The sequence below is a fragment of the Ambystoma mexicanum genome, chromosome 14, assembly GCF_040938575.1.
Source record: "Ambystoma mexicanum isolate Mex_15411 chromosome 14, UKY_AmexF1_1, whole genome shotgun sequence".
NCBI classification, from domain to species: Eukaryota; Metazoa; Chordata; class Amphibia; order Caudata; family Ambystomatidae; genus Ambystoma; species Ambystoma mexicanum.
In genome coordinates this window covers 596,244,172-596,261,028 of record NC_090940.1, presented here as the reverse complement: position 1 = coordinate 596,261,028, position 16,857 = coordinate 596,244,172, and the positions used below count along the sequence as shown (strand labels likewise).

The window sequence follows — 16,857 nt, the reverse complement described above, 5'->3', positions numbered from 1 at the left end:
GATACACACCTATCACTATGGGTGGTGAAACAGAAAACGCACTCAATAGAAAAAAACGATATAAAAATCCAAAGTGTAAAAATATTCAAGAAAAGCGAGCAATTTAAAACTCGTATTATATAATGAGACCCCTATTATATTTTTGGCATTATGGAATCAATATTAAGAAGATAAAATAAGGAGTGGCTATCCACCACTATTGTAGAGCAGATATGACACTAGTCTCATAACAGCAATGGGGGCAATTGTCAAATACCACAAATCCACCTGGTTTTGGAACGCCCGACAGCTTAAGGAGCAGGCCTTAGTCCGACTCTCCCCCCCACCAGGTGGTTATATTGCGGTGTATTTGCGATCTTGGTCACTTACGCCGAGTCCAGACCACCAACAATATGATTTATCTACTCCCAGCTTTCTTATCGTTTATACTTGCGTCCACAGCGCTCCAAACAGCCGCAAAACAGTTGCGCCCTTTACACCTATCGGGCTTAACGCTGCAAGGGTGACTGTCTCCTCGTTATCAGGGGATCCGGAGTCACGTGATCGTGAAGTGTGTGCCCCCAGCCCCGCCTCCTCCAGGAAACAACGGGCTATGGCACCAGCAAGAGCGTTTCCCAGCTCGCAGTGCTGGCAATTATAGATTAAACCTCCGTTAGGGTAAGTGCATTCAAATTATAGGCAGCAAAGTTCGCCGCTTGAGCGACTGTCTCCTCGTTATCAGGGGATCCGGAGTCACATGATCGTGACGTGTGTGCCCCCAGCCCCGCCTCCTCCAGGAAACAACGGGCTATGGCACCAGCAAGAGCGTTTCCCAGCTCGCAGTGCTGGCAATTATAGATTAAACCTCTGTTAGGGTAAGTGCATTCAAATTATAGGCAGCAAAGTTCGCCGCTCGAGCGACTGTCTCCTCGTTATCAGGGGATCCAGAGTCACGTGATCGTGACGTGTGTGCCCCCAGCCCCGCCTCCTCCAGGAAACAACGGGCTATGGCACCAGCAAGAGCGTTTCCCAGCTCGCAGTGCTGGCAATTATAGATTAAACCTCTGTTAGGGTAAGTGCATTCAAATTATAGGCAGCAAAGTTCGCCGCTCGAACGACTGTCTCCTCGTTATCAGGGGATCCGGAGTCACGTGATCGTGACGTGTGTGCCCCCAGCCCCGCCTCCTCCAGGAAACAACGGGCTATGGCACCAGCAAGAGCGTTTCCCAGCTCGCAGTGCTGGCAATTATAGATTAAACCTCCGTTAGGGTAAGTGCATTCAAATTATAGGCAGCAAGGTTCGCCGCTCGAGCGACTGTCTCCTCGTTATCAGGGGATCCGGAGTCACGTGATCGTGACGTGTGTGCCCCCAGCCCCGCCTCCTCCAGGAAACAACGGGCTATGGCACCAGCAAGAGCGTTTCCCAGCTCGCAGTGCTGGCAATTATAGATTAAAACTCCGTTAGGGTAAGTGCATTCAAATTATAGGCAGCAAAGTTCCATTTTGTGTCACATTTTGAACAACCTTAAGGGAACTAACACCGGAACTATCCTCCTGGGCGATCTAAATAGATGGCGAGGTAACCCCTGTGACAAAGAGGCTATAAGCCTAGAAAACAGTCTAGCAAACGTTAACTACCACATCGCTAATAAGGGCTCCACTAGCCTCTCTGGTAACCAACTTGACTGGATCATCATAAATAATGTCCAATTGACAGTGACAAACACCCTACCATGCATTTGGACACATCATTATAAAGTTGAAGCCACACTTTCGCTGACATTCAAATCTGATCATTTCGATAATTCTCCCAAACCGGTTCTAAGCAGAAATCTTAAGAAAATCACATCTGTTATTCTAAAAGAAGGCCTTACACATGTCATGAACAATACCGCAGATAATGACTCTTGCGAGAATATCACCCTCAAATTCAGTAACCATTTCCAGGAGTTACTCGATAAATATGCGCCACTTAAAAATAAACAGGCTCGCCCTAATCCCAATCACCAACATTGGTACATGCCTGAATTGAGCACTCTTAAAATAGCCAAAAGGAAATTAGAGAGAACATGGCACAAAACCCCTTCAGAGGAAAACAAAGAAAACTGGAAAAAATGCAATCTCTCATATAGAGTTAAACTGGCAGAAGTAAAAAAAAGAATACTACAACAACCAAATTACCAGTGCCTCAAACTCCACTGGGAAACTGTTTCAAATTCTAAAAACCTTCAAAAAACCACCTACATTTTCCTCACCCTTTCATCCAACTTTGACTGATTGCGAAGCAGTCCAAACTGCCTTCTCGCATAAAATCAAAAAAGCCAGAGACTCCATTATAAACTGCAAAGTATCGGATTCGTTACCACTTGCTCAACTCAAGGTTACGAACCCTGAGTCAAACATTCCTAAATTCACATTTTTCGCCAGTTTCAACCAAAGACATGAATGACACTCTTTCATCCATGAATTGCACCACCTGCGTTGAAAATATTATACCTCCGAAACTGATTCTAGATAACGCCAAAATCTTTTCCCCTTTTCTTTGTCGCATGACAAATGCTTCTTTCAGGGACCGGAAAGTACCGATAGGAATCAAAACAGTCACAGTCACGCCTCTGGTGAAGAAACCTGTACTAGACCAACAAGACCCCATAAACCTCAGACCCATTACTAATTGTAATTTCTTGTTGAAAGTACTTGGCAAAATAGCTACCAAACAACTGCAAGATTACGTAGATCAACAGAGCCTTCTACACCCCCAACAATCGGGTTTTAGAAGTGCCCAGAGCACTGAGTCAGCACTGCTGGTTTTTCAGACAAAAATGCTGAGCATTCTGGACAGAGGTAAAACAGGATTGTTAATCCTCTTGGACCTCTCGGCTGCTTTAGATTTGCTAGATCATGGAAAGCTCCGAGAGGCACTAGGTGCAGCTGGAAACTGCTCCTAAGACGCAATAGATTGGGTATCATCATTCCTTGAAGACAGGAATTCAAAAATTACTTGGGGAGGGCATTCCACCTGGCCAAAACCTGTAGACTGTGGCGTCCCTCAGGGAGCCAGCTTTTCCCCCTTGCTCTTTAACTTGTATATCCGTTGTCTCTGTACCCTTTTATCACAGCTTGGAATCTTTTTCACCAACTTCGCTGACAATACACAGCTCATTCTGGAGTTAAGCGGAAACCATTCCATAGACAATGATAAGTTATCGGTCATCTATAATACCCTTGAAAACTGGATGATAACACACTGGATGTGCCTTAATAGTTCCAAAACGGAGCTCATGACCTTTGGCAACGCAAAAGCCTTAAAAAAACCTTGGTCCGGACTACTCCGCATTCTCCATAAAAGACTCCACTATCATTGTATCACACAAGGTTAAAACCCTAGGTATCTATTTACAATCTTCCCTAGGAGCAGAAGCCCAAACCGCCTATTTGAAGCAAAATTGTCAATACTACCAGAGGCTCCTCTGCCGTATTAGACCGTTCCTAAACACCAAAAATAGTGCCACGATTGGGAGAGCTACTATTTTGTCTCGCTTAGACTATGGCAACGCATTAATGCTTGGCGCCAGCAACAACTGCCTGAAGCAATGCCAGATTATCCAGAATAATGCTGTCAGGTCCATCGCAAACAAATCTAAACGAGAACATATCACAAAGGACAGAAACGACCTTCACTGGTTGGCAGTGAAGGAACGCATTTTGTTTAAATCACTGACCCTAGTCCACCGCTGTCTTTATGGCACGGCACCAGCATACCTAAGGAAAGAATTCAGCTGGTGTGAGCCAAGCCGTAGTTTGAGATCCGCTAAACAAGGATTGATCAATTCCAGCTTCCCAGGTAAAGCTACAGGCCTAGGTCGAGCTTTTCCGAGCCTGGCAATTTCTCACTGGAATAAACTGCCCTGCAGTCTTAGATTGGAAAGAAACATCCAACCCTTCAGGAAGCAATTGAAGACCTTTCTCTTCAAATAATTAGACAACCACCACATCGGCATTAGGTTACCCGCTTTCTGCTTCTCCTCTCTCCCTTCTATTTGTGTTGTCCCGTGAATCTCTGTCCTTGTGTTTTTGTCGCGCCCTGATGCTTGTGAGCTACGGCGCGTTAGAAATAAAAAAAATAAAATTTTTTTAAAAAAAATAGAAAGGGGAGAGTATGTTCAAAGTGAGCTTTTGACCCTCCACTTCACCTCCCAACTCCGAATTTGGTAAAGCGACAGTGACAGAATCACCACAATTTTTCCTATTACCGCCAAACTCGTAATGAGGCCCAATATTGAGTACTTGGTGACAACGGTAGAGCACATCAGGCTGCTGGGAGGAACACGTGTTTCTGGTTTCCCTCCTGTCAGTTCCGCTGTTGACGATGCTGTGCAGCCATAATGGTCATTATTGGCCGGCAGGATAGCTGTGGGGGCAACGCGTTTGTCTTGGAAGCAAGACAACGCTGAGCAACACAGGTTCGAATCCTGGTCCGCGCTTAGCACTGCGTTATAAAAAATGTAATTGATTAATTCATTGTTCTATGTAAGGTTTTTGGAATTCCTGTTTTATTGGTCGTCAATAATGAGTCTGATGTTTAAAGAACGGTGCATGCACGCTCTCAGAGCTCCCAAGGCCCAGTAGGAACGCCTCTCTTTTTCTTCCTTGTTATTGTATTTGCCTTTCATTCCCATGTTCCCTCCCCGCTGCCCTGTGGGCGCTTTGAAACACAATTGACTTGATGTATACGCGCCTTACAAATGCGCAACAGATAAATAAATAAATAGCACCCTAGCATGCCCCAAACTAAGCCCCCTCTCAACGCTTCTTCCTTTTTGCAGCGGATGGCAAGCGCTTGGCATCGGTTGGGATTGACGACAACCACACCATCGTTCTCTGGGACTGGAAGAAAGGGGAGAAGCTCTCTGCTGTCAGGTAGGTTACTCTGTGTTATCCAGTGACTGTCAGGTAGGTTACGCTGTGTTATCCAGTGACTGTCAGGGAAAAATCAGCACTGGGTGAATAATGTTATTTTTCCCCACTGTCCGGCTGTTTCCACACATGTTGTATATCCAGAGTAGGTTTATATAATAACCCGAGCCTTTCAAGGACTCCGCCATCAGCCTTTATGAAGGAGCCACTGGCCCCAAGTACCAACCTGATGGCCACTTTGCTCTTGATCCCATAGCACTGATGGGAAACCACTTAGCAATGTGCTGTTTTAGCGCCCTCTAGTGGCAGGAAAAAGTGCCCTGCCAGCTTTCCACAAACAAAAACCCAGGCAATAAAGACAATATTTGACTAGGCTTTGGGAGACTGAGTCCGAGGACTACACATGTGCGAGTGGCAGGATCTGTCATACTTCTCATCATGCCATGTTGCGTGGTGCACGGAAAGACCCCTCCCTCTCTCGGTTGCACACACAATAAGGGCTATTCGAGTTAGGGTGCAGACCCCAAAGTGTCTCCAAATGTATAAAAAGGCAAGGTATTTACTCAACCTTGCTAAAGACTCGCCTGTTCCACGTGGCGTCATCTCCCTTATTCATTTGCCTTCAGTGATTCCCCCCTTCTTTCGTTCCTTCCTTCTCCTTTCTTCATCCACATTTTGTGGTATGCAGTGATTTTAACGAATGAAAAATAACGAATTCATTTTTTAACGAACCCAAAACATCTGTAAAAAAAAAAAATAACGAATTGGTGAAAACTATATATACATAGTTATATAATCTGACGAAGCCCGCAAGGGTGAAACGCGTTGTTGTTTTGTTCTCTCCTGAGCAACTTGTCCACTGTATCTGTTAAATAAAGGACGTTTGATGGAGATCCTTTTTTAACGTATCCGGGTGATTTTTACTACTGAGGAGAGTGCCGTCCAGAAAGCTGTAATTTGCTTTCAACTTTTTCTTTGTTTTGATATATATATATATATATATGGGTGTCACAGAGCCCTGTCTCTTTAGACGGAGACCGGGCCCCGACGAGAGAGTCACATGTCTCGTGACGTGGGGAGAAGGAAGGTGGAGGAGAAAGGGAAAGGCACTTTCCAGTTGAGTTTTGAATAAAGTGGACGTTAACCCTGAAGCTGGTGTGCCGTCCTTTTCTTACTAGGCCGTTGCAGCCTAACAGGGGGAAGGTATTAGAAAAACAGAACCCCCCCCAAAACCAATGAGACCAAAAAACATTTATTTTTCGTTGTTTTGCGTTTTTGCAACATCACACTTTCTAATCGGATTGGGTGGTTTACATCACTCTAAATAAACAATAAGCAAGGGACAGGTTACCTGTAACAGACCCACCTGGGGACCTTCACACATTATTTCATGCCTTCTCAGGCAGAACTCACTCATGTTTCTTTGGGAGGGATTCCTATTATGGTTCAGTGTAAATTGATAGCTTTTTTAATGGCATGAATGGAGACCACGTAAGCCACTATTGCGAGGTGTGATGCAAAGCAGCACCGCCTACACATGCCTGATTAAGTCATTATGGTGCCAGGGTCTAGTGCCTGGGTGAAAATTGGGACACCGGTGGAAAATGTGCTAAAAGTTCCAAATTAATTTGGATTTTTTTTTAAAGCTTTATTTCAAATATATCTAGGCCGCCCCTCTGTTTCTGCGTTACGCTGCCTGGATTTATTTTCCGCTGAACGTGTTGTCCCCATCTTTGGAGTCGCAGAGGGGGAGGGGGAGGGGTGTGTGTCGTTCAAGGCAGAGTCAAGTGGACTTTTTGTGCCCGGAAGACGAGACTTCTTCATAGGCATCTTCTTCTGAACAGCCTCATACAGAGTGGAGCCTTCCTCCAAGGCGGTCTCGCTCGGTGGCAGCTACGCTATGCGTCCACTTATGGGAATAGACATCGTCCATACAGTCCTTTGGTACAGTGCCTTGAAGGAGGTAGGATTTTAGGCCGGGAAACTTAGGCCAGGAAACTTAGGCCAGGATTTTAGGCCAGGATACTTAGGCCAGGATACTTAGACCAGGATCTTAGGCCAGGAAACTTAGGCCAGGAAACCTAGGCCAGGATCTTATGCCAGGATACCTAGGCCAGGAACTTAGGCCAGGAAACGTAGGCCAGGAAACTTAGGCCAGGAAACCTAGGCCAGGATCTTATGCCAGGAAACTTAGGCCAGGATCTTAGGCCAGGAAACCTAGTGTCATGATGCCTACCCCCAGGCATCCGGACCAAGTCCATCAGCCCCGGGAGTAGGCATCTAGACATTTAGTAAAACCTCAGCAGCCCTGGATAGGGGCTATCTGGGTTCAGTCCTGGTGCCTTAGGCGCCAGGCTCATAGTAGGAATCAGTCCTGGCGCCTAAGGCGCCAGGCTCATAGTCATTACTTACCCCAGGCAAACCATGCTGCAAATGACTCCAATCCAACATGAAGCCTGAAAGGGACTATTTTTCTACAGGGACTATTTTTTACTCGGGTGTGGGACTCCTTAACTGGGACTACTTTTGAGGCTATTTAAACCACACCCGACCAGCAACACACGCTTTGGGTTATTCTGCATCCAGCAGCGTAACACTCACTGTGCCTGCAGCCTGCATCCAGTCTTCTGCCACGCCCGCCTCGAACACGGAGCTCCTAAAACAAAGAGGAAAGAAAGGGTCAAGGTTAGAAAACAAACTTATTTCTATTCCACACCTGATTCCAGATCCATCTTGTCTCCGGACCTGTAAAGAACATCATTTCTGCACGCGCCGCACCTCCAGCTGCAGCGCCGCGCCATACTCACCAATCTTCACAGCATCCTTCGGGTCGGTGCTGCCTCCATCATTTCTTCGCCGAACTTCAGCACCTAGGAGACAAAAGAAAACCACAAGGTGAGCCAAGGGAACCAACAAATATAATTCTTACCACCATAGACTTACCTGATTTACCACCGGAGGCATCCTTTTGTGACTCTCCATATTTTCACGTGCCGCATCTGTAAAGAGAGACAAAACAACACGTTTTCCTCGTGCAACATTTACCGGACAGCGCCGGGTAATACAGACTCTTACTTGAGCGCCACCAGCTGCCACAAGAGCATCTTTTCACGAGTCAGCTGCAAGACAAGAAAGGAAGGGGGCAACAAAAGTGAACATCGGACATATTGAACTCTATGAACTTAATACTCACTGGTCCTCACCAGGAACCTCAGAGTCAATACTCTCCGGAACTCCCCCGAGCCTTCAAACCAGTGAAGTTACTGGAATCGACGCGCCCCTGCAAATCCACGCAGGATGGAGAGCTCATCTTTCAAGAATATAAGGTGAGATTGCTGTGAGGGCATTTCGGAGGTGATTAGTTGGGGAGGACTGTGGGGGTGCCATCACTTGAATCCACAAGTGGCTAAATCCATCCCTCCACTTGCCTGAGAATATTTCTACGGGTTAAGCAGACAAGATTAGGAGGGCAGATCCAGTCAGTCATCGCTGCACTACGCATCACGTGGGTGGAGACCGCAGCTGTCCGGGTACGACCGACGCCCCTGTCGGAGCCAGGTGAGCGTAACAGAACGCAAAGCCTATCTACAAATTCCCACCCGGGCGTTATGGAAACCTCAGAAACCGACCAACTATCCCTATTGTTAGGGGAACATAGGGCAGAAGTGCACTCCGCGCGCCAAGAGACTAATGCCCTCAGGAGAGAACTGATGGTGTCAAAGGAGCGCAATGATGATCTTGCTAGACAATTACTGCAAAACCAATCTGGGGAAACACCATTACCTGGACTTGAGGGGAATCCAACTCCTGTTTCATCGAGCAATCCTGTGCAAGTGGTTGTACCAGGGAGCATTCCTTTAGCTCCACCCGAACGTTTTGCTGGGGACCCAAAAAAGTTTGCCGTGTTTATGAACCAATGCCGCTTGCACTTTTTATGCAGACCTGGAGCTTTTCCGAATGACCAAACCAAAGTAGCCTTTGTACTATCATATCTTAGTGGCAGCGCAGCAGATTGGTCAATTCCATTAGTTAACCAAGATGACCCTCTTCTTCGGGATTTTCAAGGTTTTCAATTGAGCATGGAAAGACTATTTGCCAGACATTCACAGGGACAGGCCCTGGATAACAAACTTTTATCATTACGACAAGGTAACCAGGATCTACTAACCTATATCGCCACTTTCAATAGGTTAGTGGTGGAAACCGGATGGCCAGAGGTAAAACGAATTTCATTATTTCATCGTAGACTTCGGGGTGAACTCAAAGACATTTTGGCCCAAGTTGTGAACCCACCTCAGGATTGTGCAGAATATATAGACTTATTGGTCCAGTTAGACCACCGACTTCAGAATAGAAAGGCTGATCGAGCTAAGTTCGAGAATCGGGTATTGGTTAAACCCAATGTTACCCTCAAAGGAACAGATGTATCAGAACCGATGCAGATCGGGGGGGTCAAGGGACCCTTAACTCAAAAGGAAAGAGAAAGAAGACGGCAGATGCAATTGTGTCTGTACTGTGGGGCCTCAGGACATTTTCTACGGGATTGCCCTTTAAAAACATCTAAAAGAGTAGTCGGAGTTGCTGATAAAAATCACACAGAGCCTGATTCGGGAAACGACCACGCCCGACAAGTGTAGAGGTCCGCTTGCCAAGCTTGAAGAAGGATACTCAGACCTCGCACTTCATCATACCAATGGTCCTTATAGATCCAAGGCAGCCATCACGTATGCACGCAGTGAGGGCATACATTGATAGCGGGGCCATAGGAAACTATGTGGATCACGAGTTGGCTTCTAGAATTAATCTATCTCTCTGCAAAAAGACCACTTTGGATGTCATCACCACAGTCGATGGAACTGAAATTGCCTCTGGGCCTGTAACTCATTCCACCGCAGAGATGACACTATTGGGTCAGGATGGGCATTGAGAGACTATTGTGTTTGATTTAATCAAAGCCTGGCAGTTCCAAATAATACTGGGGATACCTTGGTTGGAAGCACATAATCCTTGTATTGATTGGCGAGAGAAGAGAATAACCTTCCCGGATTGTGCACATACTTGTTACCCAAAAAAAAATCTTGAACCAAGGCCTGGCCACAGTCGCTACTCCAGTCGTGCAGTTACCTCAGGAATATCAAGAATTCCAGGATGTTTTCCAAAAGGAACAGGCAAACACCCTACCACCTCACAGATCATACGATTGTCAAATCGATCTCATACCCGGTGCACAACCTCCATGTAGTAGGATCTATGCCCTTACGGAACCCGAAAACCTTCACCTACGACAATACTTGGACCAATACCTTGCTAATGGCTTCATTCGTCCATCCAAGTCCCCTGCATCTTCAGCTTTGTTCTTTGTGCCTAAAAAGGAAGGTGACCTCAGAACGTGCATAGACTACCGCGCATTAAATCAGATCACGGTTAAGAATCGATACCCATTGCCTCTGATCCCCGAATTACTAGACCAAGTAAAGGACGCTTGCATCTACACTAAATTAGATCTCCGAGGGGCATATCATCTGGTACGTGTAAAGAAAGGCGACAAATGGAAGACTGTTTATCGCACTAAGTACGGGTTATTCGAATACCAGGTGATGTCCTTCGGGTTGTGCAATGCACCAGCAGCCTTCCAGTATTTTATGAACGATGACCTTCGTGAACTCATTGACGTCTGTGTTGTTGTATACATAGATGATATTCTAGTGTACTCCTCTTCAGAATCAGACCATGTGAAGCACGTTCGTGCAGTCCTTGAGAAACTACGCCAGCACAAGTTATATGCAAAATTGGAAAATGCGTTTTTCATGCTACGGAAGTTGAATTCCTTGGATTTATCCTGACTCCAAAAGGAGTCCGAATGGACTCTCGAAAGGTGGACGCAATCCTCAGGTGGCCATCACCCAGTTCAGTTAAAGGGGTAGAAAGCATGCTCGGATTTGCTAATTTCTACTGCAGATTAATTCCGGATTTCTCACATGTTGTACACCCTATCACAGCACTTTTGTGAAAAAACAAACGCTTCTTGTGGACCGAAGAAGCTGAAAAGGCCTTCCAAGAGCTGAAAGCGAAATTCACGTCTGCACCTGTCTTAAAGCATCCATGCCCAGAACTTCCATACATAGTTGAAACTGATGCATCCAGTTTAACCATGGGAGCTGTCCTGTCCCAGAAGGATCCTGAAACTGGTCAACTTCACCCAGTAGCATTTTGGTCCAGAAAGTTCTCGGCACCCGAGTTAAACTATGCGGTTACCGATAAAGAATTATTAGCCATCAAATCCGCCTTCAAGGCTTGGCGGCATTATCTCCTCGGTGCCAGGCATACCATTACGGTAATCACCGATCACCGGAACTTGCAGTATTTAAAAACAGCCAAGGCCCAATCGTTGCATCTACTTCGATGGGCATTGTTCTTTGCCGAGTTCGGTTTCGTGATCACTTATCGACCAGGTTGTAAAAATGGCAAGGCAGAAGCCTTATCCCGAATAGGGATGGGAGAAGCATATGCGAACCCGGAACTGGTGCCTATAATTTCAGAACAAAGAATTCTTGGCATAACCACTCTACAGACACTAGAGGATATTCAAGTAAAGATCCAACAACTCTTCGATCCAACAGCCCTGCAGGACTGGGTGAAGAAAGGCCCGGACTACTCAGTCATCAATGACCTATCTTATTATCAAGGGTGACTATTTCTACCACACAAGGAACTACAAGAACTAGTCATCTCCAATTATCATGACACCCTGATGGAAGGACACCCAGGTATCGCAAAAACTGAAGCTAAAATTAAGAGACAATTCTGGTGGCCCACCTGGCGAAAAGACGTAAAATCATTTGTAATGTCTTGTGGCATTTGCGCCCAAAACAAAAGTCAGAAGAAAAAACCAGCTGGCCTCTTACAACCTTTGGATATTCCACCTACACCATGGCACACCTTATTGTTAGACTTTATTACAGATCTACCTCCATGTAATGAATTTAACACCATTCTAGTTATTGTGGATCTTTTTTCCAAGATGGCCCACTTTATTCCTCTAAAGGGATTACCTTCTGCTTCAATTCTGGCCAAGGAGTTCCTCGAAAACATTGTTTGAATACACGGATTTCCTTCCGTATTGGTCTCTGACCGAGGTAGCCTATTTATTTCACATTTTTGGAAGAAATGTTGTCAACTGGCGCAAATCGACGCGAGGTTATCAACCAGTCACCATCCCCAGACCGATGATCAGATGGAGAGGACCAACCAGACCCTTGAACAGTACCTACGTTGCATGCTACACCAGACCGAAAGTAATTGGAAAGATATTTTATGGATTTCTGAGTATGCATACAATAACTCTGTACATTCAGGAACCGGACAAAGCCCCTTTTATACCATATATGGACATCACCCTCGAACCTCCGAACTAGAGTCGTCCTCAGCATTTAGAAATGCCGCAGTTAGTCATTTGCATTCTACTATTACACAAGCCTTTAAAGAGGCAACAGAACATTTGAAACAAGCAAAAGAGAAATATAAGAAAAATGCTGATCAACATAGAAGTGAAACTCCACAATACCAGATTGGGGATCAAGTTTGGCTGGCTACAAAACACATACCTCTGAAGGGAACTCGGACTTTTAATCCTAGATATTTGGGACCTTACACTATTAAGGCCATTATCAACCCAGAAGCCATCAAATTGGAATTACCCTCTAATATGCGCATTCATCCGGTCTTTCATGTTTCACTTTTAAAACCAGTTCAACCAGGAACAAGATTAACCAAAGCACCCAACCCCATCTTGATAGATGGAGAACCTGAATTCGAGGTAAAAAAATATCCTGGACGCCAAGATGGTTAAATCAAAACTTTTTTATTTAATCGATTGGAAGGTCTACGGACCACAGGAAAGGTCATGGGAACCTAGTGACCACGTCCATGCACCTCGGTTGGTGAAAAGATTCCATCAGAACTTCCCAGACAAACCAGGGCCCAGGGGAAGAACAACTTTAGGAGGGGCCTTGGGGGGGAGTGCTGTCATGATGCCTACCCCCAGGCATCCGGACCAAGTCCATCAGCCCCGGGAGTAGGCATCTAGACATTTAGTAAAACCTCAGCAGCCCCGGCTAGGGGCTATCTGGGTTCAGTCCTGGCACCTTAGGCGCCAGGCTCATAGTAGGAATCAGTCCTGGCGCCTAGGGAGCCAGGCTCACAGTCAACACTTACCTCAGGCAGACCATGCTGCAAATGACTCCAATCCAACATGAAGCCTGAAAGGGACTATTTTTCTACAGGGACTATTTTTTACTCGGGTGTGGTTCTAGGGACTTTTTACCTGGGACTACTTTTGACGCTATTTAAACCACACCCGACCAGCAACACACGCTTCGCGTTATTCTGCATCCAGCAGCGTAACACTCACTGTGCCTGCAGCCTGCATCCAGTCTTCTGCCACGCCCGCCTCGAATCTGGAGCTCCTAAAACAAAGAGGAAAGAAAGGGACAAGGTTAGAAAACAAACTTATTTCTATTCCACACCTGATTCCGGATCCATCTTGTCTCCGGACCTGTAAAGAACATCATTTCTGCACGCGCCGCACCTCCAGCTGCAGCGCCGCGCCATACTCACCAATCTTCACAGCATCCTTCAGGTCGGTGCTGCCTCCATCATTTCTTCGCCGAACTTCAGCACCTAGGAGACAAAAGAAAACCACAAGGTGAGCCAAGGGAACCAACAAATATAATTCTTACCACCATAGACTTACCTGATTTACCACCGGAGGCATCCTTTTGTGACTCTCCCTATTTTCACGTGCCGCATCTGTAAAGAGAGACAAAACAACACGTTTTCCTCGTGCAACATTTACCAGACAGCGCTAGGTAATACAGACTCTTACCTGAGCGCCACCAGCTGCCACAAGAGCATCTTTTCACGAGCCAGCTGCAAGACAAGAAAGGAAGGGGGGAACAAGAGTGAACATCGGACATATTGAGCTCTATGAACTTAATACTTACTGGTCCTCACCAGGAACCTCAGAGTCAATACTCTCCGGAACTCCCCCGAGCTTTCAAACCAGTGAAGTAACTGGAATTGACGCGCCCCTGCAAATCCACGCAGGATGGAGAGCTCATCTTTCAAGAATATAAGGTGAGATTGCTGTGAGTGCATTTCGGAGGTGATTAGTTGGGGAGGACTGTGGAGGTGCCATCACTTGAATCCACAAGTGGCTAAATCCATCTCTCCACTTGCAGGAGAACATTTCTACGGGTTAAGCAGACAAGATTAGGAGGGCAGATCCAGTCAGTCATCGCTGCACTACGCATCACGTGGGTGGAGACCGCAGCTGTCCGGGTCCCACCGACGCCCCTGTGGGAGCCAGGGGAGCGTAACACCTAGGCTAGGAAACTTAGGCCAGGAAACTTAGGCCAGGAAACTTAGGCCAGGAAACGTAAACAGAGAATACGGAATACACGCAGGCATTGCTCAAGATATTCCCTCTAACTGCAACTATGGAAAAAATGGTCGGGTGGCTTCTCGGAGAGTCTTATTGGACACTTTTGGAGTTACCAATTCCGCTCACTGTATGTATGGCTTTTCCTTTTCAATGCCCAGCTCTGGATCAGTAATCTGGAGCATCCTTTGGGTCAAGTTCCTTTTCCCTCTGAATCCACCCTTCCACCTTTCCTGCTCTACTCGTGGATTATCCCCACTTTCCTCTGTTTGGCCCAAGGAAAGTGAGGCCTGTTTTTCACGGGTACCACATTTTACAATGGCCACAGTGAACACTGCTGATGGCAGGAGGACCCCCATGGCATAGCCCCCATGGCATAGCTACATGCCCATTAAGCCCACATTTCAAGTGCCCAGTATCTGTATAACAAGCTTTAAGTGCTACATTTTTTGTCGACTCTGCACAGATATGAATGTATTAAATGCAAAATCATTAATGTGTTCAAAAAGGTCTGAGAGCCCCTCTAACGAGAACGCACACGCCCAAATAACCTCTTCTATGGGAAGATGCCCACTTGGGAGGGTCTGCAACCACATTTTAGCTCACTGTACCTTTCACAGAGGAGACATATCCATTTGCATATATAGGTACAGTGAGCTAAAATGTGGTTGTAGACCCTTCCCAAGTGGCCACTTTCCCATAGACTAGGTTACTTGGCCATCTTCTTTCTCGGTAGAGGGGCTCCCAGACCATTTTGTTCATTCATGTGTTCATTCGCTCACTTCATGTGAGCCCATCAACTGTTATTTAATCGCTTTTCGGAATGTATCTTGTAACCACTGATGCATGTCGCGCTCTTTTTATGTAATTACCCTAATTTTGCAAAACACTTATTAAGACTACAATGCTGTAGCGACCTGGATACATGCTTAAGTTCCCACGTCTTTATATTCATATTTTTTGAAGGATAAAGAAATATTTTCTTTCAGGGGAAGCAAAGACAAGATATTCGTGGTCAAGATGAACCCCTACATGCCAGACAAACTGATCACTGCTGGCATAAAGCACATGAGATTCTGGCGGCGAGCAGGTGAGAAGTTGCTGTGCAAGCGACACCAATCTCCCGAGCAAAAAAAAAAAAGAAACCAAGATGGCCGCCGCCATAGGTAACATAGTCTTTTTTCCATTTCTATGGCTGCGGCCGGGAGCGGGAGGAGCTCTGGGACCAGAGCACAAAGCTCTGGTCCAGCAGGTAAGTGGGGAGGAAGGCATGCATGCCAACCCTCCCGATTTAGGTGGGAGACTCCCTATTTTTAGATAAAAAAGATAGCTATTTTTTTATTCCCGCCTGAAATAAGTAAAACCTCAATGCATCTCCCGCTTTCTGGAGCCGAATCTCCCTCCTAGGTGGTCGAGAATGTTGGCATCTATGGGAAGGGAAGGGAATGGGGAAGGTGTTGGGTTTGTTTTAGGTGGGTTGGGGAGGTGGGGAGGCAACAGGGAGAGGCCCGCCGTTGCCTCCCCACATTCGCGGGTTGGGGAAAGATAGCGCCACCCAGGGAAGGGGCTTGGGTGGCTGGAAACAGCAGATGGAGAATGTGTATTCACGCCCGTTAATTCCAGTCACCTGATTGGCTCTACACCGTTCCCCGCGTGTGAATGCAGCTTTCATCCCTGCCTGGAGGGCAGACACATCCTTTAACGGCCCACCAGCCTCTGGTTGGTGGGCCGTTAAAGGCTGTGTCCGCCCTCCAGGCAGTGCATGAAAGCTGCATTCACGGCCGCTGTTTTAGCCACCTGATTGGCTGAGCGGCCTTTCCAGGGTGCGACTATTATTTTCCTTTTAAATGAGCCCTGTCTAGATTTTATATCAACCTTTGTAAAATGGTAGACATTGCAGGAAGACGGGTCTGTGTGTGGCACTGTTAGTCAAACAATGTTGGCTAATCTTTACTTTGGTGCTCAAATGCTGGGTTCCTGGCTGCAACCTGTTCGACCAACATATTCACTTTATCCCTAAACCCCAGCGTGTTTACTAGGTCATCCGATAACCTTGTTTCACTCCGGTTCCAGCGACTATTGCCTGTCACCCTATTCTTTGGGCACAGCCATGTCCCCACACCCCGCACTCCCTTCCACACTACCTTGCCATATCATGAAACACATTGTGTATAGGCACATTATAAAAACCCAATAAAATAAATAAATAAATGACATATGCAATGCCACAAGGGTTTCTGCTGTTCCATCATAACAACCCTTTAGCTGTACGACCACCCAATTGCTTCAAAGTAGGCGTGACCCTTTTTTGAAGTAATGCGTCTACCTTCTCTGAAGTAATAGCTTTGGAGCCCGTTTTTTATGGGGGAGATTTGAACAGGAAAGGGAGTATCCAGAAAAATGATGCCAACAAAATGGAAGTTTTCCATTATGTTACATAAAAGAGGGACAGTAACAAGACTGCATTAGGACACACTGAAAAACCTCAAAGGGGCAGATGATATTCTATCTTGTAGCACATC

The 16,857-nt window shown here is 46.3% G+C and overlaps 1 protein-coding gene across 1 annotated transcript in view; it reads left to right on the top strand.

Annotated features, from left to right (window-relative positions):
* Positions 1–16,857, top strand: part of EML5 (EMAP like 5) — a 772,681-nt gene that overhangs the window by 513,395 nt on the left and 242,429 nt on the right. Inside the window, exons 16-17 of the mRNA XM_069637955.1 lie at positions 4,806–4,899; positions 15,325–15,425. Coding sequence (XP_069494056.1) covers positions 4,806–4,899; positions 15,325–15,425 — 195 coding nt within the window. The remainder of the gene's footprint in view (positions 1–4,805; positions 4,900–15,324; positions 15,426–16,857) is intronic.